The sequence below is a fragment of the Amia ocellicauda genome, chromosome 7, assembly GCF_036373705.1.
Source record: "Amia ocellicauda isolate fAmiCal2 chromosome 7, fAmiCal2.hap1, whole genome shotgun sequence".
NCBI lineage: Eukaryota > Metazoa > Chordata > Actinopteri > Amiiformes > Amiidae > Amia > Amia ocellicauda.
The window spans coordinates 40,170,384-40,194,423 of NC_089856.1; the positions used below are offsets into that span (position 1 = coordinate 40,170,384).

Here is a 24,040-nt window from a genome sequence, read left to right on the forward strand (position 1 = left end):
ACAGGATGTACAGCTGATTCCTAATGAGTTCTTAATATCCACGGTCATCAATCCAGATTTTATAGGTTTGAAATAAACATCTTTATGATAGGGTTGTGCGTGTGTGCAGGGGGGGGGTAGCAAACCTATAAACAAACCCTCTTTCGCAATGCAATTAACAGTCAAACAACAAACAAACAAACAAACAAACAAAAACAAGTAGACGCTTCTGCTGTTGTGTCGCTAACTTTCTAGCTTTCGCAGAGGCATGCCCGGCAGGAAGATGCTTTATTTTTTGGCATCTGATGGAGTGCCACACGTGTTATAGTGGAGGGGGGAGTGTCTCCGGCTTGTGCTCCTGTAGTGCTGCTGTTGTGTAGTCAGTGCAATCCCAGTGCTTAACCTGAGCCCCAAAGTCAACTCCGAGCTGCTGCGCCAACGCGTAACTGAGCCAAAAGGGACAGCAGGGCGCACAGGGCTGTGGCGAAGGGAAGACGCTAAAGGCACCACGTTTGCTGTCTATGAACAGGATGTTACTCTGCCAGATGAGCCTGCTGTTGTGGGGCAGTATTTTGGGCTCTGCTGTTGCCCGAAGGTCTGTTGCCGAGGACGGGGAGATCTCGGAGATGATCAACAGTGCGCGGTGCACCTCCCGCTGCCTGGCTCTGCACATCACCCTGCTCAAGCACACCCAGGTGAGACCTGCCCAGCCACACGTCAGATGTGCCAAAGTGAGTTTAGTGTAGAAAGGGATGCACGGATGGTGGTGTCTGTAGAATGATCGTATAATAAGAACAGGGGTTTATGTCGGTGCTTGATTGGAAACGGTACTCTTTGACAGGCGACACCTATCCCGAGGTCTGCTCAAGGGCTACTCAAGTGACTACTTATATATTGACCAATACTGTTTGTAGCAATAAATATCTATGTGTCTATATTGTGTTCTGCAGCAAAGGTATATTTATATAATATTTAACTAAAGTGATGTTAGTGATGAGAATGAAAACGGATGAAATGGTAATTTACACACACTTGTCTTTCTGTGTGTGCATAAATACTGAATATACCAGATAAAATAAAAACATAAGGGTGTCTACTCAGTTCTGTGGGTGGGGAAGTAACAGGAGGACCCTGTTGCAGACTGTCTGGATGAATTGCTGTGCTGATGTTGAGGCTGTGCTGCTGGCTATGGTTGAGCCCCTGATCTTTGCCCACCTGCGTATCTGGACTGCTAATGAGAGTGGGCTGCAGAGCACAACACAGGGGAGGTGTGTGTGTGTGTGTGTGTGTGTGTGTGTGTGTGTTTTATTGCATTTGGGAAGGGGGGGTGTCTGAGTTGTGTAGTCAGAACTGCTGGTACTCTTCTCTGTGGCTGAACCCCGGCAAAGACCCCACCAGTTTACCTCATTCAATAATGTATTGCATTGGTGATGTATATAATGCTGACAATTGTCACACATGTCAGATGTTATATGCCAATAAATCATGCAAAATATATATACTAAAGGTAGATTGTTTCAAGCAATTTCATTGTATTTTACAGCTGTAATGTCAAACTTTAAAAATAAATAATGAAACAACATTTTGAGCAATCAATCAACTGCAGATCTGCACACCCTGAATTGTGATATATATGAACCAAGGACTGAATCTCATACTCAGTTCAGTGGTTCAAAAGATGTGTGACCACTGGGTCCAGTAACCGCAATGCAAACACAACCATATGACCTGAACTAGTCAACCTGGTCATAGCAACATAACACACCCCTAATTGCCCCCTCAGATTGCAGCCTGTCTATGGCCGCTGATTTACTGTTACAGATGGAGCTCAGTGACCCCCAGCTGATAAGAGTGACAAGGGGCGTGCAGGGCCGTGGGACAAATCTCAGGGCGTCATGAAGCAGGTGTAAAATTATGGTTACGACTCGCAGAAAATATGGGGGAAACATCCCTCTCTCGTTGGAGAAAGATGAGGATGTGAAATAGTGCTTTTGAAAATGAAAGAAAATGTTATCTGTGAGGATATAGTGGAGTGGTGGTTAGTGCTCTGGACTTTGTAGCACAGAGTCAGGGGTTCAGTCCCAGGTGGGGAGATTGTAAATGCATAGCAGTATAAATGGGTTACATGTAAAAATAATGTGTTATATTGTAAGTCAACCTGGATAATGGTGTCTGCTAAGAAATTGAGTAATAATAATAATGTACTAATGGCATCCTTTTCTCTTAGGCTCATGGTGTCTGTCAGTACATATGGTTGGTCTTTGTTCTTTTCATCTGTTGTGCACAATACTAGGCAGGTAGAAACACCGATATTTAATACATTGAAGTGTTTATTGAATAATTTGTGGCCTCTCATTCACAAGTAGCAGGGATGAAAGCACATTTTGCTTTGGTTTAATGAGCCCCCTGGATATCTTGAAAGGGAATGTTGTTTGATTTTGAAGATATTGTAGTTTCTTTTCTTCCTCCCCTTTTCCAAAACAGCACCACTCTCAGACTATACACAAAGGTTGCCTGTCATTTCTATCATCACAATGGGATTGGAAATAAATGTTTTGGAAAATATCCTTCCCCAGGAAAACCTGCAAAAGGAAAAAAAAAAAAACATAATGCAGCTCAAAGGCATCAAAAGAACTGAAATGATCAGCCGCTGTGTAAACATAGACATTTTCTAATCAGCCATAATGCAACAAGTGGATTCAGGTTTACTAATAGAAGGGACTCAGCATTAAGTTTATCTTCTGTCATTTGTCATCTCTCTGAGTAAGCACAACTGCCCCTGACACCTGCTTTGGTTACAGATGTACAGTGTTTCTGTAGCTGTGCCTGTGAGTTATCTGAGCACGGCCAAAAATAAACGCACTGGGATCTGAGACAGCACAGCAGATAAATAAGCCTCTAATCCTCTGTGCTTTCATATGTAAGTAAAAAAAAAAAAGACAGACTTACTTTTAACTTCCAGAGAACGGCTTCCCATAGATGAGAGAGAGACAGAGATCAAGAAAAGGAGAAAAGCATCTTAACTTGACTTTGAATCTAGGGAAAAGCGCAGAAGGAAAATTGCCACCTGAAACACCCATCTTTCTGTCCTTCCCACACTGACCTGTAAAGAAAAAAGAAAAGAGGCGAGAGATAAACGAGGCTCACTGGCCTTGATGTGTCACTGCCTCATCACACAGAATGAAGGCCATTGTTCCATCCTTTTCTGAGAACACATAAAAAGCTCTGATGTTTCTCTTCAAAGTTGCGGTGGGTTCCAAGGATGGGCGGTAATGATGCCCATGCGCTCGCTCCCCTCTTCCCCCGCACTGGCTGAGATCATACACCATAAATGTGTTGCTTTGAGGTAATCGGGGGAGGTCATAAAAGTTCGCGAGCCGAGAGAATGAGACATCCGATGTTTCCAGAGTGCCGGGGCAAGGGAGCATGTAGCCACCCTACCCCCAACCCCCTCCCCTCCCCTCCCATTCCCTCACCACCCCTGGGTCTTTGTTTACCCAGTAAGATAATCTCCTACTTCTCTCACAAGAGTAGTAGAAGAGTCAGGAGCAGCCCTGTGGCCCAGAGTCCAGATTAACGGTCTCTGATAGAGGAGGGATCATTCTGTATATTCCTCAGTCGATCAGCCTGCGGGAGACGAGGCCTGACATGAAGTGATGTGGAGCCATAGTGAACTGACCAGAAAAAAGCAGACAGAGACGGTTCCTTGTGTTACTGATATCATGATACGCTGAGGAAGCTCCACCAAGGACCGTTAGCCAACCGAGTCGGCGCTCCACTGCGGTTACTTCACATATTAACAAAAGGGCCATTAAGAGTCTCGTCAGCCCCAGCACTCCCACACCTGTGGGCCGGCAGGGCCTTTCACAGAGTGAGGAATTGAAGCTGCCCCCAAGAAGCTGCTTTCATCTAATAAAAGATTGGACTTGCAGACAGATGGTAGAGTTTAACATTAAACCACTGTTTGTCAGGAGTTTGATAGATCTGAAGTAGCAAGGAAGACTGGGCTCCTGTTTACGGTTACTCAACGTCTGCTGTTTAGCTTTCTGCATCAACGTTTTTGTGTATTATTCTGGCATATTGCCCATGAGAAGAGCTGTTTTTTGTGCGTGGGTGAGTCTTCAGAGATGTATTACACCATAAGCTATTTATTTGTACAAATGGGGTCTAATAAAAAGTGATATCTGAGTAAGTTATGTACTTCAGGATGAGAAAAAAAGCAGAAATCTCCTTTTTAGCCAACAGTGCAATGTCAAAAATGCAACAGTCCATCTCAACAAAAATCTGCCACAACCTTCAATGCCTGCGTTTTAATCTCCACCATGTGTGCGACTCAGATACCATGCTTTTATTAGCTTATTCAGTCATTTGTGTCTATATACAAGAGTGATATACCGTACTGTATCCCGATCAATTAAAACTGCACCAAAAACCTGAGCGTCTGTTTTCCATGGTAGTTCAGTGGAATTAAGGAGCATTAAAAGATTCATTTTCCACCACAGTTGCTTTTAAAAGAATTAAAGAGACATGTTCCAGCTGAAATGGAGAGAAACTCTAAAGAAGATAAATTGCATTGGGTGGAACTAACTACTCACAGAATACTGAACATTAAACAGTCCTGTGAGTTCCCTGTACCACAAGGGAGTACATTAAGGGCTAAAAAAACTAATTACTGCTGAAAACGAATGAGCAGTTTTGCATAGTCAGAACCCCTGAGAACTTTAAAGGCTTTTTTTTCCTGTCCTAATAAATGTTTGAGTTGCTGACACAGAGAGAAGCAATAAAAATCCAAACAAGACCATTTTGTTGAAATGCATGTTTACTGGAAAACAACCGCAAACAACACAGACTGTGCCCTTTCATGTCATACCCCTGTGTGGTTTCAACCAAAACCGTAAGGACAATTAGAAAAATTTGAGAAATAAATTGGTCTGCCAGTATGTGTATAATTAAATAACACGGTTCGCCATGATGCTCCACAGTAGCTCCAGAGTTAAACCTGCCAAATAGGAACAAACTCCTCAAGACAGGCAGAGTCTGCTAAAGCCTACTGAAATAAATCCTTTAACTGGACCAGATTTGTATAATGACTATCATTCTTATCACAATACAGTCTTTCAAGTTGAGTTTGTCTGAGTTGCACTAACTGACCTGTAACTTTAACAAGCAAAAGTAGTTATCTTTCTTAAGTTGTCTGTAAAAAACACAGGGTAGGCCTGCATGTAGTTAGAAAAAGCTGCTCAGTTTTATGTGACCCAGGTATATTACCTACACCTTTAGTAAAAGCTGGCACGTGATTTCTATTTTAATACTAAAGCTGTTTGTAGATTTTTTGTTTTGTTTTAACGAAACAGCTCTAATATGCAGCTGTTTATTTTTCTCTTTTTGTTTTCTTCTTTGAGAGGATTTAATAAACTGGGTTTCTATGCAAGCTGAGATTCCTCGACTTAAAATTCCCCTTTCCTTCTGTGATCTTCTGTCCCTTTTCTCTAATTCCAAGGAAAACGGAGCCCCAGGAGGCACCTCCACAGGAGGGTACACCTCCGCTGGACAGGGTGTGAATCATTAACCTCTTTGCCTCAGTTTGTTGGTTTATCTCTTCCGAAATGGGCCCTTATCTTTCTTTAGCAAACACAATAATGTTGTGTGCGGCGGCAGGCACATGGCTGGTTGGATCTTTTGAGGACTTCCTAGAAAATGAGGCTGCAGACCGACATGGTTAAAACCTGTTCTTGACCGATAGCGTGTTTTAAAAATGATCCCAACACATAGGGTATTATTCAGAGGACCGCAGGTGAACGAGTCTGTTAAAGCATTCCCTAAATGCAACGATACAGTCTGAATTCCCTTCTGATTCTGTGTCGAGCTGGCGTCTGCGTCTGTGCAGTAATGCCATATTAAAATGAGCAAGCCTTGGCAGGACGATAACACCACGTCGTCCAGAAATGCAGAGCACCAAATAGAGCACACACAGCCTCACCTGGGTCTCCACAGTTTGCTTTCTTAGCATGAGTGCTTTTGGTAAAACCGTACAATTCCACTATTTGTATATTGCCTCAGTACTTTTTTTTCATTTTCTTTTTCAATAGAGCAGGTTTCCTGAGCACATCTTACAAAACAGATTGATCCTGGGCTCTTGTGCCTTGGCTAGGCAGGCCAGATGTTTCACGTGAGAAGTCCAGAGTCACTGTAGCTGGATGACACTCTGCCCTGTCCGGCTTCCTACTGTAATGAATTTATTTAGCCTCTGACATCACTTGGGTTCCTCCTTTTGTTTTGTTAGCCATTAAACTTTGTAACAGGAGCCTTGGGAATCTTAACTAAAGTAAATGAAGTGTCCAGGCCTTAATGAATTAATTTGACCTCAAATGGGGTTCACTTTGTCAAGAATAACAATAAGATTCTCCTTTAGTTTTAACTGATGAATAAAGACGGTTCGCAGTGCATGTGAAAGGTGAAGTAAATACAATATCAAAAAGAAAATGTAAATTGTTCTATCGTTCAAACATTCTATTTTATGCACTAATAGTATATCTGTGGTACTTCAAATATGTTAGCATTATTTTGCATTTGAAATACCTTTCCCGATAAACGTCTGTATACCCTGGCACTATAAAAAGAAACACAGTGCATTAAATTAGATATTTTCTGTGTAATAACACTTCTCATTCAACAGAGATTTTTTGTAACGACTCAATGTCAAGAAAACATAAAAGAAAAAAAATAAACATGCTTTTTTGTCTTCATGAACAAAACTTACTTCATGAACAAAACTTTCCTAGTGAGGGAATGCTTATATTTCATTCCTCCCAGTTCCAAGGAATTTAACTGTCCGCTTTTGTTTTTGACTGGTCCAGATTGAGAATGGGTTAAATATACAGAGCATCGTTGATATCAGTTACATGCTTTCGAAACATATTTCTGAAGATGTAAAGTGATCTGTAGTGTGTGTGTGCTATCTGTAGTGGGATCCATCATTACCGCAATTACACAATGATTACCTTGCCTTATCTGTATCTGTGGAGCTGCGTGGAGGCTGGCTGAGGGGCAGGAGCTGGAGGTCCAGGAATTGCATGCCTTGGCAGCTGACATGTAATTGGGCAATTAAAGATGGTGGGGCTGAGCTCTGCATGCATGGAGCAGCAACCTCCCGGTGGAATTGATCTAAATTGATTCTTCCTGTAGATACACACACACACACACACACACACAAACCCTGAATACATACGGCAATAAATCGGCTGCTGCTCATCAATGTTGAAGATCAAAGGGTTTGATTTGTTTTGGAATTTGATTGATATTGGAAAGGAGGTGGGGGTGGGGAATATTTACAGACTGCCATTTGCTGCAAGTTCAGAAAGGCAGGCAAAAACCATTACAACCAACTTATCCCATTTACTGATCAAGATAATAGTGGAATTAGAAAAATAAAGACCGCAAAGTGCCCTCCTGAGAGGCCAGGCCTTTGTACGGTGATTTTGATGCTGGCTCTGCAGCTCCACGGGGGAAAAGTGTACAATTTAACACAACATTTTTGCTGTCAAGTGCCATAAAGCATGTTTAGATATATCAGACTTTAAGTTGCCGTAGAAAACAAGTTTTCTTTGTATTAAAACATTTTTGCTTAAATGTCTGCACATGTGGCGGTGGGACAACAAAGTGTTGGCGGGGCCAGAGACCGTCTGACTGACAGAACGAATTTGCTGCATCTATTGGAGACATAAACACCACCTGATGAGTGCTGGTGCAATTTACTCAGTGAAGACCCAGTCCTCTCTTGCTATACTCTTGTTCCTTTTTTGAATTTGTTTCCTCAGATATTATCTGTTTGATGAGAACTGTCAGGATTTCCTGTGTGTATATTTCAAATAGCACAGGAGAAATTCCCATGAATAATATTTAGAGAAACCTGGTAAAAAAAACTAAAAAAAATTATATATATATATATATATATATATATATATATATATAAACACGCATTGGCTGTAAATCCTATTGTACTGCATTTGTAAAACATGTTCTGCCAAAGTTTGTATAAAGGAAAAACAAACTACAAATCGAAGAAGAAAGGTTTTAAAGGCATTCTTAAAATTGCAAAATGTGGTAATTTCCTATACACTGTGTGATCTTCGAAAGACAGAAACCGGTATGAAGACGGTGTGGAGGTAAACACTGAATACATTTGTGTTGCTAGAAAAAGGGAAGAAAAAGTGGAGGGAAGTTAAAGGTCTTCTGGTGCAGCATTAGTCGAGTGAGTGTGCTCGTCTCTGTGATTTCCAACACAATGGAGCAAGGTGACCTTCTTTTTGATAATCTGCATGTAACTTTATATTGAAAAACAACAAGGAAAACACATTCTTATTAAGTCCACATGTCCCTGTGTAGGTAAAGGGTTCTTTCATTCGTCCTGTTGACCTTGTCAATCAATAGTTAACCTACACTAGCAGGCCCCCCCTCAAAAGAGAAAACAGGGTGCTCCTTAAGTCTCAAGCACAATGCATTTCTTCATCAAAGCCCGGTGACAATACACTTAAGCCAACCCTCTCACACAAGGACCATACACAGACCATTCAATCTGCCTTTTAAGTCAAAAAGCATTTCTCCCTCAGGCCTTGGATTTCAGCTTGCTTTTGTGTAACACCATTTTTCTCTAATTACATCTAAATTAAAGTGCTGTTTTTTTTTCTCCCCCACCACCACTCCTTTTGTCGGTAGGTGTCTGCTCTTAAATTGGCATTTCTTTCTTTCCCTTCTCAGCCCCTTCATTGAGGTAGCTTAAAGGAAGAGTGACAGAGCTCTCAGGACAGTCCATGTAATCTCAGGGATGGTGTTACCTTGGTATGCCTCCTCAGGGCCTGTTTTGACACCAGGAGACTGCGACCCGTCAAGCACAGGGACCCCTGTTTTGTCTACCGCTCAATAACGAACTGCTTCGGAAACCGATCGACCTGTCAGGCTACACGGGCATTCGCAGGGTTTGCTTTGATTAAGCGTCCGTTACTTCAACTTCAAGGTGTGCTGTGAGTCGATACAGCGATTTGGAATCATTTTATTTAAATGTTCCTGCAGCGAGTTTGTTAGTTTTAATTATTATTTTATTTTGTTGGCAGTATTTTATTTTCACTAAGAGCCATCTTACATAACCAATTTTGTATCAAATTTCTTTGTTCACCTGTGCATTTTTAAAATGGTTTAATCTTATCAAGGTAGTGTGATATGATTCTTTGCACTACAAAACTACCTGTGTGTTGCACCCTTTTTTTTTGGCGATAGCTTAGCATGTTGATAAAAGTTGCATTAATTTACACCTCTGTCTTCTGTATTCTTTATCTTAAATTCATCTTAATAATGGCTTTTCTCAGTTCCCTCAATGCAATCAAGAATGATTTTATCCTGTGGCAGGGGCGTACAATACAAGTCTAATGGCTTGTGATAACATTACCTCTGCTGTTCTAGGCAGGAACACCTGCAAATTCTATCAAATGGAAGGAAAACAGACACTGTTCTATTTGTAATCAAGCAGGCTATCAGTTAGATATCCCCATTATGTTTCTTTTAACAGTTAGCTTATTCAGTACAGTTTTGTAGTGCTCCAATAACACCCCCCCCCAACAAAATGTGTGGAAGAAAAACAAACCTTCAGGAATGACCGAATTACATGTGTGTTTGTGTATCCTAATGTATTTCTTGTATTCTTCTTTAAATTCTAGAACAATGACATTTTGGGCTGGTGTGAAAATCACAGAAGGTGTTCACAGGTATGTAGCCTCTCTCTCACTCTGCACTTTCAGTCATCTGAGAAATGACTCCAAACCTCTTACTACTGTCGCTCTCCGCAGTTCTTTCATTTGCTATTGCAGTATATTGAACCTTTTGCACTGGTGTGAATCAGCACTTTGCTGCTCATGTACAGTTTTATGGAATCCTTTTGTTGGCAATAGTGAGAGTGTAAAGGGGGTTCTCTGGTTTTATCAGAAACACATGGCTTGCGTGTGCTTGGCAAAGTCACAGGACTAAACTGCTGCCGTTGGTGTTCTGCACTGAGCTTGAAAAAAGTCATCGGAGTTTCAATTAAAAGCACAGGGGGAGGCAGCGTCTCTGAGGCCAGGGACTCGGGCACATTCCTGCGTTCCTGTGCCCTCCTTCCTCCTGCCAGGCCTGCTCATTGCTGTGGTAGCTGAGAAATACACACCATTGCAGTTATTACTAATACGAGTCAAGTCTTTTTTTTATGTATGTATGTATGTGTATGTATGTATGTATGTATTTATCCAGCTTTCACTCTCTATAGCTTTAAGTGATTTTGTGTCACTGTAAGACCTTATTGATAACTACCCAGATACAGTAAGTGAGTCCACTGTGTCTGCTCTGTAAATTGAGATCATTCCCTTCCAGGCTTCAGTCACACTGCTGGTGGACAGCTTACGGCTGATATATTGCATCTTATGACACTTTTATGTGGTATGTGAAAAGAAGCAGGTTACCATTTTGTAATTGGACGTCTTAGAGGGCAATAAAACGAGGAGGTCAGCCACCGAGCAGTCTAGGAAATTCGGAAACACCTTCCCTCAAGTTTGTGGCATAGAGTAGGCAGAGAAAAATAAATCTGCTCTGTATGTGTCTAACGTCTTGTTCTAGAGTTATGAACTGTTATAACTCGGTTATTGAGCAGAACGGCTTTTCCTCTTACAAACAGGGTGTGCAGTCTCCCAAGAAGAAGAAGGTATCGGAAACAAATTGATACGCAAGCCTAATTGCTCTTTTTGTGGTAATAAGTCCATAAACAGTGCAAGCTCACTTATGGTAATTGCCGAAGCCAGACAGTTTTAAACGCGCCCCCTCAGCCCCACATCCCCACCCCCACCCCTCCCCTTCCCTTTTTGCCTTCAGGGACTGAGGTTAAAAGTGTCAAGCCTAAAAAGGTAGAGCTTTCCCCCTGTGAAGCCTATAATTCTCACACCAAACCCTGAGCCGTTCTAATTGCTTTCAGATGGGGGTTATCCTCCCACACTCCCTGAAATAATCGGTAAAGTAAATGTTGTGCTTCTAGTAAAAATAACGGCAGTAATTTAACATCCTCTTGGGCTTGACTGTGTTTCTCTGCGCATGAAAAGAATTAACTGCCGTTTGGAAGCCTATCCATCATGCCAAGAAGGAGACTTTTTTTTTTCCTTTCTTCCTATTTCTTTAATAATGCAAACACCACATATAAACACATATTTTCTCTTGCCCTAATTTGCTTTTCAGAGTAACTCACTCTTGTATCCCTGCGCCATATTTAACTCTTTAAATAAAAAATAGGAATACATCCTCTCTGCCTAGTGCACAGCTGTGTTGTGTGCGTTACCCACAACCTGAGCTGAATTTTCTGCCACAGTCTGCATGGGGGAAGAGATGGATATTTGAGGTGAAAGTGTCTGTTTTGCACTGTGACCGGAGGGCAGTAACCAGACCCTCTCTCTTGGCCTGTCTGTTTCAAGAGCCCTTCACTGGGCTTGTCTGGTCCCATCTGTCACGGCACTGACCTGGGACGTACTCTGGGATCAGGAAAAACTGAAACTGTGTGTCCAGTTTTCCCTTCACTCCTGGATACCTGCAGTGTGGAGGTCTCTTGGTCACTGCCCACCCACTCCCACTGCATTCTGTGGTCAGTGGTCTGATTTGACCTCTCGCAACCTCCTGCAAACCTCCCTCCAGTTCTTGTGCGGCCAGCTGGGTCATCCAGACAGCTGCAGCCCCTGTTCTCCCACTGTCCCCAGCTGAGGGCTGTCATCACGCTGTCTGTGCCACTCTACCCAGAGCCCAGCAGGTGAGTAGTAGGATGCCTGCTAATTGACCTGCGTCCGGCCACAGGCCTGGCAGGGTGGAGGGGTCCTGGGTTCAGTCTCGCACTGCTTGTGTGGTCACTGGCTGTGACCCCCCAGCCGGGCACAGAGCTGTGGCCCACAGTCTGGACCAACATTGTGTCTCTCGGCTGGGTTTGTTGGGTCACAAGGACACTTGTTGACCTAGCATTTGCATAAAGTTAAAATAGTTTTCTTGTGTGTGTGGTTTCTCTCTCTCTCTCGTGGAATCATAAACAAGCCAGAGCTCATTTGCTATGAACTTTATATTTACAGGGTACATTAGAATCAATAATATACTCATTTACCAGAGTGGAAGATGCATTGCAGAACCAATAGCAGTAAAAAGCATGAAGCTAAATAAATGTAATAAACCAAGCAAGTCATTTTGGTTTACATCCTGGGAAGCCATGCCAGATTTGTATTTAGCCTCAGGAATATAATTACTTTCTTTTATATGTGGGTGTTGGTGTGTTTGTATTGAAATATAAAGTGAGTGGCATTTCTACACATTGACCATTAGACAATATGGAATATACCATCCACCTCATAAAAATAAAATATTGAAATAAATATAGCCCCCAAAAACAAAGAAAAACAACCTTTTTTATGGCATCACAATTGCTTTTATCATTTCAAAAAGGGGTTTCACGGCGGACAAGGTTAATTAGACATTCTTGCAAATGACATTTATGCTTCTCTTAAAACACACATTAACTGTGCAGAGCTACTTCTGAAAATTAGTATAGACTTCCATCATGTTTCATGGACCCCAGTCTGGTCCTTTGAAAAGATTCACATATGGTCTCAGAGCACACATTGCAGTCCCTTGAAATAAATCACGGTTGGTTACCTTTTACATATTTAAAGCATGGCCAGTTACCTTTTACAGCTTGTAAAATTGTTTATGGTGACGGATTCATTCGAACCATATGATACGGTACAAGCTTTGAGAACCGTGCAGTAATACAATCTCCATGGAGCAAGTTCGAACTTACTTCTTCCTTTATTCCTTAGAAGTGGATTCATATTTATTACAGTGCTGAGGAGTTTTGTCTGCTTTATCTCCACTGCAAGGTTCTTTGCGGTCATTGTTTTCCTTTATGGTTTCTGCCTGGGCCAAGATTTATTTGTTGATTTATTTATTTTCCATGCTTGGGGACGTCCCTTGCTTCTGAAATGTCCTGCAGAAGAAGAGCAATTCAATTGACTTATGTGTGAGGGGGGCAGTTGGTTGCAGTGTAAAGTCAGTGACCACCTGAACTGAGTCTACAAAGTGTATCCCTCCAGCTGGTAGGCAGTGCTGACACATCAGTGATTCCGAACAGCCAGGAAGTGCAAGGAAATGCCTCTTGTATCTTGTGTCATTGTTTTCCTTCAGATAATTTTTTAATTTCTTACCTGTCATGAGTGCAAGTAAGTGACACCGACAAACAGGTTATATGTATCTTGCCAAGCTTAAAAGAATGACACTGTATCTTTTCCGCCATGGTCAGCAAATCATGTGCTGACTCGATTATACATATTTCAGAGAATTACGACTCATTCATGCGGCACAAATATGGTTTGCTTATTTTTGGGGCCAAACTGTGGGAATAAGTCACTGAACAGTAGGCACAGTCACATAAGTGTGTGGACGTGTTTTAATTATAGCGTATAGCAGGGACATGGATAGAACATACTGCACAGAATCGAGGGCCAGAATCGGATGTCTCCCCTTGACATCTGCCCCTTTCTCGTACAGAGAATGTGAGCTGTTCTGCGGTTGTGTAGGCATGTGTAAACCTTTAAATTCACTTGATACGAATGGAATTTCGCAACGCTTCTCTCCAATGAAGGATGCAGCTTCACATGTGGTTTCTTTCACGGTGAGGTTTAAATCCATAAAAAATTGCATGACAGTACACTAAATCAGAACGCTGGACCCTTCCTTTGATTCGTCTACACACACTAAAATAATAACGATTTAAGTGCGAACCCCCCACTGGAACGTTCACTTTGTTAGTCTCTTTAATCTAACCCTCTGGATAATTTATGTTTTTGGAAAAACAATTTTATGGGCATCAACTAACTTCCAACATGTTTCCAAACCAAGTGTGTGTTACTGATTAAAGCAAAAATAAACTTCCTTACACTTTCCTACCAAAGTAGAAACAATTCTGCTTCTGTTGCCTTAATGTGCTGCAGGTGTTTGAAGTTGGCATTGTGGATACTCGCTGTTTTGCTGGAGCTCAAACCCATGGAATAAAGCCGCCCTACTGCCCTTCCCGGGCCCCCATGTGAAGTTCTTTACTTCTTTCTTTTCCTTTGTTAGCTTCTTACCTGGCAGCCCTTTTAAAAATACACAAAGCTTTGGGTCCGAATATCAAAGACGGTTGAGCACGTTTCATTAGGACTTTGAAAAATTCTCTGGCAAGGCCACCCGTATTCGAGTCCCAGCGTGTCTGGTGTATGTGTGCGAATGTGGCGGGTGGGTGGGAGAGACAGGGTATCCAAGTGAACAGCACAACGTCCTTCCTTCAAACAGTGAAGAATCTCCTTTTTAGAACTACAAAAAGAAACAAAGACTTGAAACAGTTAAGCATTTTTCACCTGTGGCCAGGTTTGCATCTAAAAGGTGTCATTTATGTATCCTATCGACCTCAGATTTGCTCCTATTACCCGTCAAATACATTATAATTAAATCAGTGTTGCAGGTTGCTTTGTTAATTGATGTTATAAGTACAGTGATTCCCCCGAATTTGTGAAGGACAACATACTTTTGATCAGGTCTGCAAGATGTCTCACCCACCGAGTCTTTGAAGACAATCAGTGTCTCTGAAGAAGAACAACTCTGTAGTGATAATCAGGAGTGAGAATTAGATTCTGGGCCATGGCTTTTCATTTGCAATACAGAGATGTTACACTGAGCATCCTGTCAGCCTCAGCTCTCTGGCCCCGTATTTGTAGCCGAAAGAATCTCTCTGGACAGCTGGAATAAACAGGCTGTGTACAGGCTGTAAGATGGCTTTGAGGAGGCTGTGCACTGAGTGTGTTTTGGCAGGTCCAGGGCTGGGCTGTCAGTTTAGGTTCCTGTTTGGGAGCCGTGTCATCTAGCTGTGTGTTTTCCACAGCGACCGAGCAACGGGTCTGTATTGAAAGTCAAAGAGGATGTTTCTTCTTTCGCAAATAAACAAACTCCAGGCAGATAAACAAAGTCTCCACAACAGCTGTGCATACTGTACTGTGTGGGTTTTGTTGCTTTGTTCATTTTCCTTTAAATCTAAGAACTTGAGGCCCAATTCCTCTGTGATATTTTCATTCTGATTTGACCGAGATCTGAGTTAAAAGTGAGAAATTCCTTCAGTACATAAACCGGTGCTGATAAACATGCTGTAGTACTATAGGATTTATTTATAGGTGTTCCCCTGCCATTTCCTGTTGTGTGTGTGTGTGTGTGTCTGCAAAGCGGTTTTAGAAAATAGAAAGTCAGACACACCACAGAGTAATGAGGTGCCAGTTTGAAGGGCAGAAGGTGTAAATCAGTCACCAAAGGAAAACCACATGGTCAAATGCACCAAGTGAATTGAAACTCGCAACCAGGGATTCAGGACCACCACTGCTAGCATAATTAAGTATTGCATCTGGCTGTTTTCATTTTGTGCCTGCTGCCCCACAATATCCAAAAACTATTTCCATAAACATGCAATTTTCACTGATCATATCATCTGTGAACAGGTGTGCAATTGCCGATGTGTGAATATGTTACAAATCTTGCCCCATGTTGCTTGTTTTATTGTTTTTCTAAATACCTGAGGCATATTTTCAAACATAGCCCTGGCCTAGAGTTTTCATCACCTTGAGTAAGAATTAGGTGTGAAATAATGTCTGATAGTTGTCTTCTCAGTGCTTTTATTTTTTCTTCTCTGATCACGGTATCTCCTTTTCAGCTTTCCAGGACTGGTGCAGAGCAGAGAGAGCCAGGCACTCCGTGGAATTCTTTCCAATGCAGATAGTTAATATTTCCCTCCAAAGAATTCTCATTATCTCAGTGGAATGTGACTTCTGAATCTCTCCCATTACAGATATCAATCCTCTGAGCTATGTAATACCAGAGGACTTAATCAGCAGAATGTAGTTGCTTAGAAGTTTGAGATTTCAGATTATGTCTCAAATCTATTACCTGAAACATTATCACCTCAGTATTAAGTGGCAAGCTACCAAGAAGTAACTGCATGGAAAAAATAGTAAAACACAATATTAGAGATCTACCTTTTTACCTTTTGTAGTTTGAACTTGGCAATTGTTTTATCCTAATGAAAGTGAACATGAATTGATATTGATGATATTGATATTGTGTGGATGAGGATCTCCTGTTTCGTGAAAGCATGACAGTATTTTCAGTTCTTCCGTTCTTTGTGTGATGAGAGAATCACATTTCTTGTTTTTTTATACTCACTTTGAGTGTACCAAGGTGTGAACTAGCTATTAATCAAACAGAGAACAAAAACAAAATGACTGTTCTGGTTTTAAACCTTAAGAGGGGTGTAAAATGTGATCAGAAGATCCCTGCTGGGAAATTACATTTACTGAGACTAAATAATAATGTGCAAACCAAATCACCAAAAAAAAAAAAAAAAAAAGGAAAAAAGGTCAGCAGAACAGCGCTCATGGATGTAGAACATCTGAATGAAATTACCGCCAAACAACTTTACATTGCATGTGATTTATGTGCATTTCTCACCCCGAGGTACAGAGCTGACGAGCAGAAAAGAGACCTAAGCGCACTGTCTAGAATGTCAGTATTACTGTCTGCAGAAGAGCTAACCTGTCATAAACCCAGCCCAGCCAACACATTAAACCCTCTCACACAGGAAGCAGAGACAGATGTACGGTACGGTGTGATTGGAATTCTACTGTTCCTTCAGATCAGTCCAGCTGCGATAGCTTTTTATATTATACAGGGAAGCTTTCATCTCTTGAAGCGTTTTCCATATTGCCGGTTTTGTCTCCCCCTCCCCCTTCTTTTCTTCTTCTCTTCTTCTTCTTCTTTCTTTCTAACTCAACCTGACAGCCAGCCCCCCTTGCGCCACTTCAACCTGTGAAACAGCAGGGATGTTGAGAAGAGCGGTTTAAATGCCTGCCAGTTGACAAATATCTAAATCCTGGACTGCAGCTTATTAAACAATCATCTATCATGGGGCTGCTGCAATGTCCGAGTTCAGGCCTCTGTATCTGGGGTTCCCTCCCTGGCCCTTACCTGAAGTGACCGCACTGTATTGTTTGTATCCCGTAACTCACAAATCTGACAGACAGTGAATTTCCCTGCTGCGTCCAAATGCGTTTATTTTTTTATTTGTTTGATTTTTCATTTAACTTTACATTATAATAATGGTGGCTGCCTCAGGCGTAGCTTTCCCTGCAGATTTGAGCTCTCTGCTCTTTGTGTCCCGCTGGATTTGGGTTTGGCCACTTGAGGCACGGAAGATTGAGGAACAGTTCATGGAAAGTGGTGGGAAAAAACAACACCTTTTGACGGCAGTTGAATCCAAATCACATGGCTCAAATCAGTAACCACACAAATAAAATCAATAAGTCTGTGCTTTCCAAGACGTTTACATCATGCCACCCTTTGCAAACATCAATATGTGGGGAGTCTTCCCACTTAATAAACCTGCTATCATCAATTAAGGTGTTGAGTTTCATTATGGAATATATACATGTTTTACTGCCACCTCATGCATTATATAAAAAAATATGTTGACTGGTTCATTTTGAAGTGAAGTTGAAGTGAGCATTTTTCATTGTATTCTGCTATCTGATTTATAGGGTAGTGAGCTGCTGTAATTCTGGCTCCTTCTAGAAACATTCTTCGCTGTGTCTCGGCTGTATGGCAGATTAAGGTTGAACACAACGTCTCCTCTGGGACTGATCCTCAAACTTCTGTGTACGTTAGCAAAGAGGCTCATGGGAGTTTTCCGGCAGTGTCCACCATCATTCCAGTCCATCATTGTGACTGATAACATTAAAAATAAGGCTTTGGTTACACTTAGAAGAGTTTAATGTCTCGTATTTAAACTGCTGCAACATTCTTCAAAAACACGGTGGGATAAAGGGCTATCTCACTCCGTGAATGCTGGTCAAACACAGGGGCGTATCTCCTGCATAGATCCATAGACTGATTTATGTACTCACTGAGAGATTGCTCTGGTCACATTATCATTGCAAAAATACAAGCAAGTAAATGTAGTCAACTTAATCAAAGCAAATCACACAATTATTCTAGTGCATATCTGGAAAATGCACTTATCAGTACATTAGGGTTAAGTTTAAATTGGTGTTAAAGTGGTATTTCTACTAGATTAAAAGGACGGAATTTGTTTCAGATTGGGTGTAGCTGAAAATGTTGATGTTGGCAAGGATTGGGCTAAGTGTTAATTTGGGTTAGGTTTCTTGCAAAACTTTGGCTTCCGATACTTGTAGCTTTGCATTTCTGTCTGGATGTCTAACTAAGACCGCGTGGTTTGCAGATTTGGCCTTGATTCACCTTTTCACATGAACAAGAGCCAGGGTCAGGGTTTTAATAAGTGCTCCGATTTTGTCATCGACTCCTCCGCTGTTTTAATTGAAGACACAAAATTACACCACAGGAGTGATACACACAGAAGTTATTACTGGGTGCCTGAGTTACTCTACTGAGGTCTTGAATAAACCCTTTGGATTTTCCTGTATGAATGTGGTATTTCTGAGTAAATGTCAATGCACGGGACATGAATCAGTGCTTAGTGGTAGTTTTTAAAAACATGTTTTATAAGAAAACCTTTTAATTAAGAATAGCACTTATAAAATGTCTAGACTGGTCAAATTAAATGTGAAAAATATTTATACAGTAGGTTGACCATTCAGGACCAGGAAGAGCTGAGGGGAACTCAAACTGCCAAAACAAGCCAGCTTGGTTGTAATCTCATCTTTATGGATCTAGCCATTTATTTGATGTTCTGTCGTGTTCTTGCAAGTGGATTACAACCACTAAAGTGTTGCACATCCAAAGTTAAAGCATTCCAGAGATATGTGGTCCAAAACCACCAGTGAGAATAACCCTGGGTTTCCACCGTCTGCACACAAGACATTTTACTTTGTGTAAAGAGCTTTTATAAGATGATGTCATCTATGGCTAGGGCTAAACCACAGTGGTGCTAGAGATTAGCTACCTGAAATGGTAAGGCTTATTGTCTGGGCCAGGATGTCTGAACCAAATTGAAACTAGCTGTTTTAAAAACCCTACGTGTCTTCCAAAATTTTTCCAGACTTTGAAATGTACCGAAATCTAAATTTTTTGTGTTTACCATTTACATTTTATTCCTCTTCCTGCTAATGTGTATGTGTGTGTGTGTGTGTGTGTTAGACGTCAACTAAAATAAAACAGATCCGAAGCAGGTTCCTAGTCTCATGTGCAGCCCTGCATATCTAAAAATTAGCCATGGATAACCTTTGTCAGAGCATACCAGGAGTAATATCCTTATCACCTCGTTTCTGAAGATAGCAGTTGTTTTGTTATTCAGTCAGTCACGGAGACGTGTGCTCTGGTCTTAGGAATAGTATAGATTTATGTCAGTTCCCCCCCACCCGCTCGGATCTGCAGGACGTTGCCCAAGAATGTGTTGTCACATTGATAACTCCCAGACCTGTAGTAGCATTTTTGCACCTTTTGAAGTGGGGACATCAAGGTGGCTTAAGAAATCTGTCAGCACTGATTAGATGGATGTTGTGTACATTGGCCGGGCCTGGCCTTGCTTACATCACCAACACCAGTCTTCAGGACACTCCATTATTAGACTTGTCAGCAGAGAGATTTACTCCGCCGTCGTTGGCACCTTTTCAATAAGCTGAGGAACTGAAAGGGCAGCCCGGTAAAGTGTGTCTGCACATGCATGTTAGCATTTTATTATTTAACATTTGTTTTGTTTTTGGAGCTTTTTCATTAAAGAGATTATTACAAACAAATATATACATCTTTAGTGGTGCATTATTGTACAGCCATTCAAGACACAGCAATGACAATTTAATATTTTAATTCTTTCACTTATAACCCAATGATTGAGTCAGTGGTTATTGTTATTAATATTATTTTATTAGTATTATTGTTGTTTTTCATATTATAAGTGATTGTTGTTGTCAATAATAATAATTTTAAGCTATGCAATTCAGACATAGTACATCTGAACATGAGCTTTATCTAATACATACATATATAAAGCTGAAATGTGAATGATTTACTTTTCAGTTGATGACTTCAGTGATATATTCAGTTTATATATATATATATAAAGTGACAAATGTGTCGCTCTTGAACTCTACATTTATAGAGTATTTGTCAAAGATGAAACTACAGATTTACAACTGGGCACAAGATTAGGCTAAAATTTGTAAAACAAGTCATAAAGATTTAAGATATTTCGTGTGAAACAGTATCTTAAACAGCTTGGCATGTCAGAAAAAAATTACATCTGCACATCTGCAGGGCATTATTTTGTGTTAGCACAATTATCATCAAAAATGTATCCAGATCTATTTATATGCATTTATTTCTTGTATCTGTCTCTCCATATATCTGTTCCTATAAAAAAACATGAAAATGGAACAGTAAAGCACAACTGCAATATTGTTTTCTTAGCTATTATTATTATTGCGTCAGGCACCTATTTTAGAATACAAAATCTAGTCCTACATGTCAGAATTATTTTTAGAATCAAGGATTGGACATTAGAAAGTGCCGCGGTGTGAAGGTTTTAGTCAGCAGGCGGGAATAAACAGACGCAGGCAAATGTCTGTGTGATCATTTGGATAATGTGTAGCAGATGTCTTCATATTTTCAGATGCATTTAAAAGAAATGTACAAATGTTCATGCACTGTTGGGGGTAAAACGCCGTGCGGTGAAAAGACATATTTGATGAATTAGCCTGAAGTCAAGTCAGGGAGGAATATGACATCAAGAGTGCAGGAACTCGAGATCAGTGTGACTGCAGAGACAGGGGCCGAGAGAGCGGTCAGGGAAGAGCGTTCACATGCATGGTTAACTGAAACCAAAGCATGATGCATTACTTCCTTTCTCCATCTACTTGTCAAGTTTAAAAAATTGATCAAATAAAATAAAGAAAATAAAGGATTCCAGAATTTGGGTGATCAAGGTGAAACATTTTGGGTTGGGAATCCACGGGACAGTTATTTTAGTTATTTTAGCTGTTATTGTCATTTTAGTATAGTAATTAATTTACTGCAGGAAATAAATACATAAAATAATAAAATTACCATGAAGCGAATAAACAAAAAAGGTACCGTATCTAAATATTTATCAGCCCAGAATTTTATAAAATTATGCAATGAGTTGAAGCTGATTATAATCTTATATATGTATCTTACATATTGACCAACCCTGATGTAACTAGACAGTCAGTGATAAAACCATTTTGCATGTTGGAGAGGGGTGGCTGCAAATCAGTAATAAAGTGTGACTCCCCCTCTTGGCTACTGGTTTGGTACTAGCCATGTTCACCTGTGCTGGCGTGTCAGCTGGGGGAGATGGGAGGGTGGGGGCAGGAAGGGAGCAGTTGTGAAAGGGGAGTGGTGATTAAGTCTTGATGTGAAGAGCGAAGCGGTCATAACTGTCACAGGCTGACATTTTTACGGCCTGTGTCTCGGATTTGTGAGCATGCTCGGAAACGACCTGTCCCTCTGTCTGTGGGTGGTCCATGCCGGAAGGGACCTGGACCACGTGGGGAGAAGCAATGCCACCACAAGATTTCACTAGCTGGTTTCATAGCTGGTGGGATTTTGAAAAAGGTGTTGGGAAGAATGCCGGTGTCAGTAAAAAGCTGAAATCTTTTGCCATCGGACAACAATAATAATAATAATAACAATAAGTGGTGGACAGCTAGATCTGCACAACCCCATACCAAGACTGGTGATAATACAAGACTTTGCACAAAGCGGCCATTATAAATTATTTACTCCTGATATTTTGAGGGTATCAGCATTGTTTCTGAGACATTCCTGGGATAGTAAATAAGATTTGTGGTTTTGCCAGTGTGTGGCATCCTGCACATGGTGCCCAATTACAAAACAAATCTACTGTAGATGTTTTTGGAGATTGTTATACTTTTTTTGTACATTTGAATTCTGAAAAGACTGCTAACACACTGACCTTACTCGTTCACAGTGCCTACAGCCATGCAAGGAACTGTGGGAAACCAGGAGAAGTGTGTATCACAAGACATGCAAGGTGAGTGGAGTTGAACTCTCTGTTTGGGTGTGACACTGCCGGCTTTTACCACAGGTTGCCAACGGTGAGAGATAAAATCATTCTATTGCATGTCTGCAATTAATTAAAATGTCCTTATCTAAGAAACACAACAGATATCTGTGAGTATAAGCCATTAAGAGGAGATTTGTCCAACACAAATGGCTTGAACACTTCCAAAAGCTGAGAGGAGAATAAGAAGATAATAACCAATCCCCCAAATCCTTTATTAAGAAAAATCAATCATTCCTTGATTTAAATCATTTTATAAAATACTTTTGAGGGGTTCTAGATTACACTAAGGGAAAAAAACGAGTGCTCATTTTCGGATGTAATTATTTGAACCCTTTATTATCCCATTTGTGAGTTTTTATGAAAGAATTTGACCTTCTTCTGGATTGCTGATTGAAGACATTCTGCTGGTGCAGGGAATGCATTATGCTGACAAACCTACTCATAAACAGAGTACGATTTAATCCTGTTAGAGCTGCTCGTAGATTATGCTTTAAGATTGTGGCTTTACATTAACAGAAAACGTTGGTAGTGGCGAGCAGCGATGACAGGAAAATGCTGTCCTTCTCTTTTAAGATGTCAAAATACATTACACAGATCCAGTGAGTTAACTTTAATGAAACAAGATACTTTTTCATCATTATTGTGTCAGCAGGATCAGAGTTCGCTTAAAGGTATTATTTTCTGTGTAACTGTTTTATAATAGTTCAATATCTTGATTCATGTCCTGTCATGGGCACTCACAGCAGTAACAAGGAGTGAGGTTATTAAATCTGCTGCTTATTTTACTCAAGAGAACCGAAAACTGCCTGAACCGCATCAACAAGCCTTCCTATGCGTATAAGCTTTGGAGAGGACAGGCTGGTTTGCTGATGTGATGCCTCAGATCGCTTCGGTGCTTTCATAGTTTTTCTCAGTGTCTCAAGCAGTTACCACTACTCTAATGAGTTTGTCCTCCTCTCTGGCAGAAGCACCACGAGTGTGTGACCAGCTACGAGTTCCTCATGTCCATCCAAGCCCAGAAGCAGGGAGACTGCCCACCCCCCCAGAAGGCCTCGGGTTTTGCGGCCGCCTGTGTGGAGGGCTGCAGTGAGGACCGCGAGTGCTCCGGACACAGGAAGTGCTGCTCCAACGGCTGTGGCCACACCTGTCAGAGCCCAGCCAGCCAGTTCAAAGGTCAGTGTGCTGGGGTCACCAAGTGCAGGCCAATAACCAGTGGCGTGAAACAACATAGTTTTTTTTTTTTTTTTACACTTTAGTTTTTCCCTCCGATTGAGAGTGTTTCCACAAAGTAAAACAACACAAGTCAAGCCAAGGGAAAAGTTGCTGTATTTAATTACTGAAGTTTAGGTTTTAATCATCATGTATCTCTCGGCTTTGTCTGCACAGCTGGTTTTGCATATGTTGCACGTGTTTGTTTGGAACCTTTGTTTGTTAAGTGCTTTGTGTGAGTGCGTGTGCATGTTTGTGTTTACCTCTTTCTTTCTGAATGACCAATAAATATGCACTCTGGGAACAAGACTTTTGAGACACAAGGAACCCCTGGGGTCACCTCCACAACAAGAGCAGGGCAGACATAGGCTGTGGGCAGGCTTGACAGGGATTCAATCTGGGGGTCGTGCGGCCAGGCGAGACATGTTTGGTCATCATTTTCTCTTCAGCTGTGTCTGCTGGTTGTTTTTTTTGGTATCTTAAAATTCCTGTTTCTCCCAGGTGTTCCTCTGAAGCCCAGGAAGGACATGACGTTCCAGGAGGCGGCGGACGGGCAGGTGGAGGTGTCCTGGATGTCCAAGTTTAATGTGTCTGTAGAGCCCGTGCTCTATGTCCTGCAGAGACGCTCGAACTATGGCATTCACCCCAGTGAGGACGAGGCCACGCCCTGGCAGAATGTCGTCATGGTACACACCTGTGCATATATGCGTGTTCCAA

General features: G+C 41.3%; 1 protein-coding gene across 1 annotated transcript in view; it reads left to right on the top strand.

Moving 5' to 3' along the window:
* The first annotated feature begins 342 nt into the window (after window positions 1–342).
* Window positions 343–24,040, top strand: part of anos1b (anosmin 1b) — a 36,312-nt gene continuing 12,614 nt past the window's right edge. Inside the window, exons 1-5 of the mRNA XM_066709576.1 lie at window positions 343–674; window positions 9,690–9,737; window positions 22,019–22,081; window positions 23,080–23,287; window positions 23,825–24,009. Coding sequence (XP_066565673.1) covers window positions 501–674; window positions 9,690–9,737; window positions 22,019–22,081; window positions 23,080–23,287; window positions 23,825–24,009 — 678 coding nt within the window. The 5' untranslated portion in view covers window positions 343–500. The remainder of the gene's footprint in view (window positions 675–9,689; window positions 9,738–22,018; window positions 22,082–23,079; window positions 23,288–23,824; window positions 24,010–24,040) is intronic.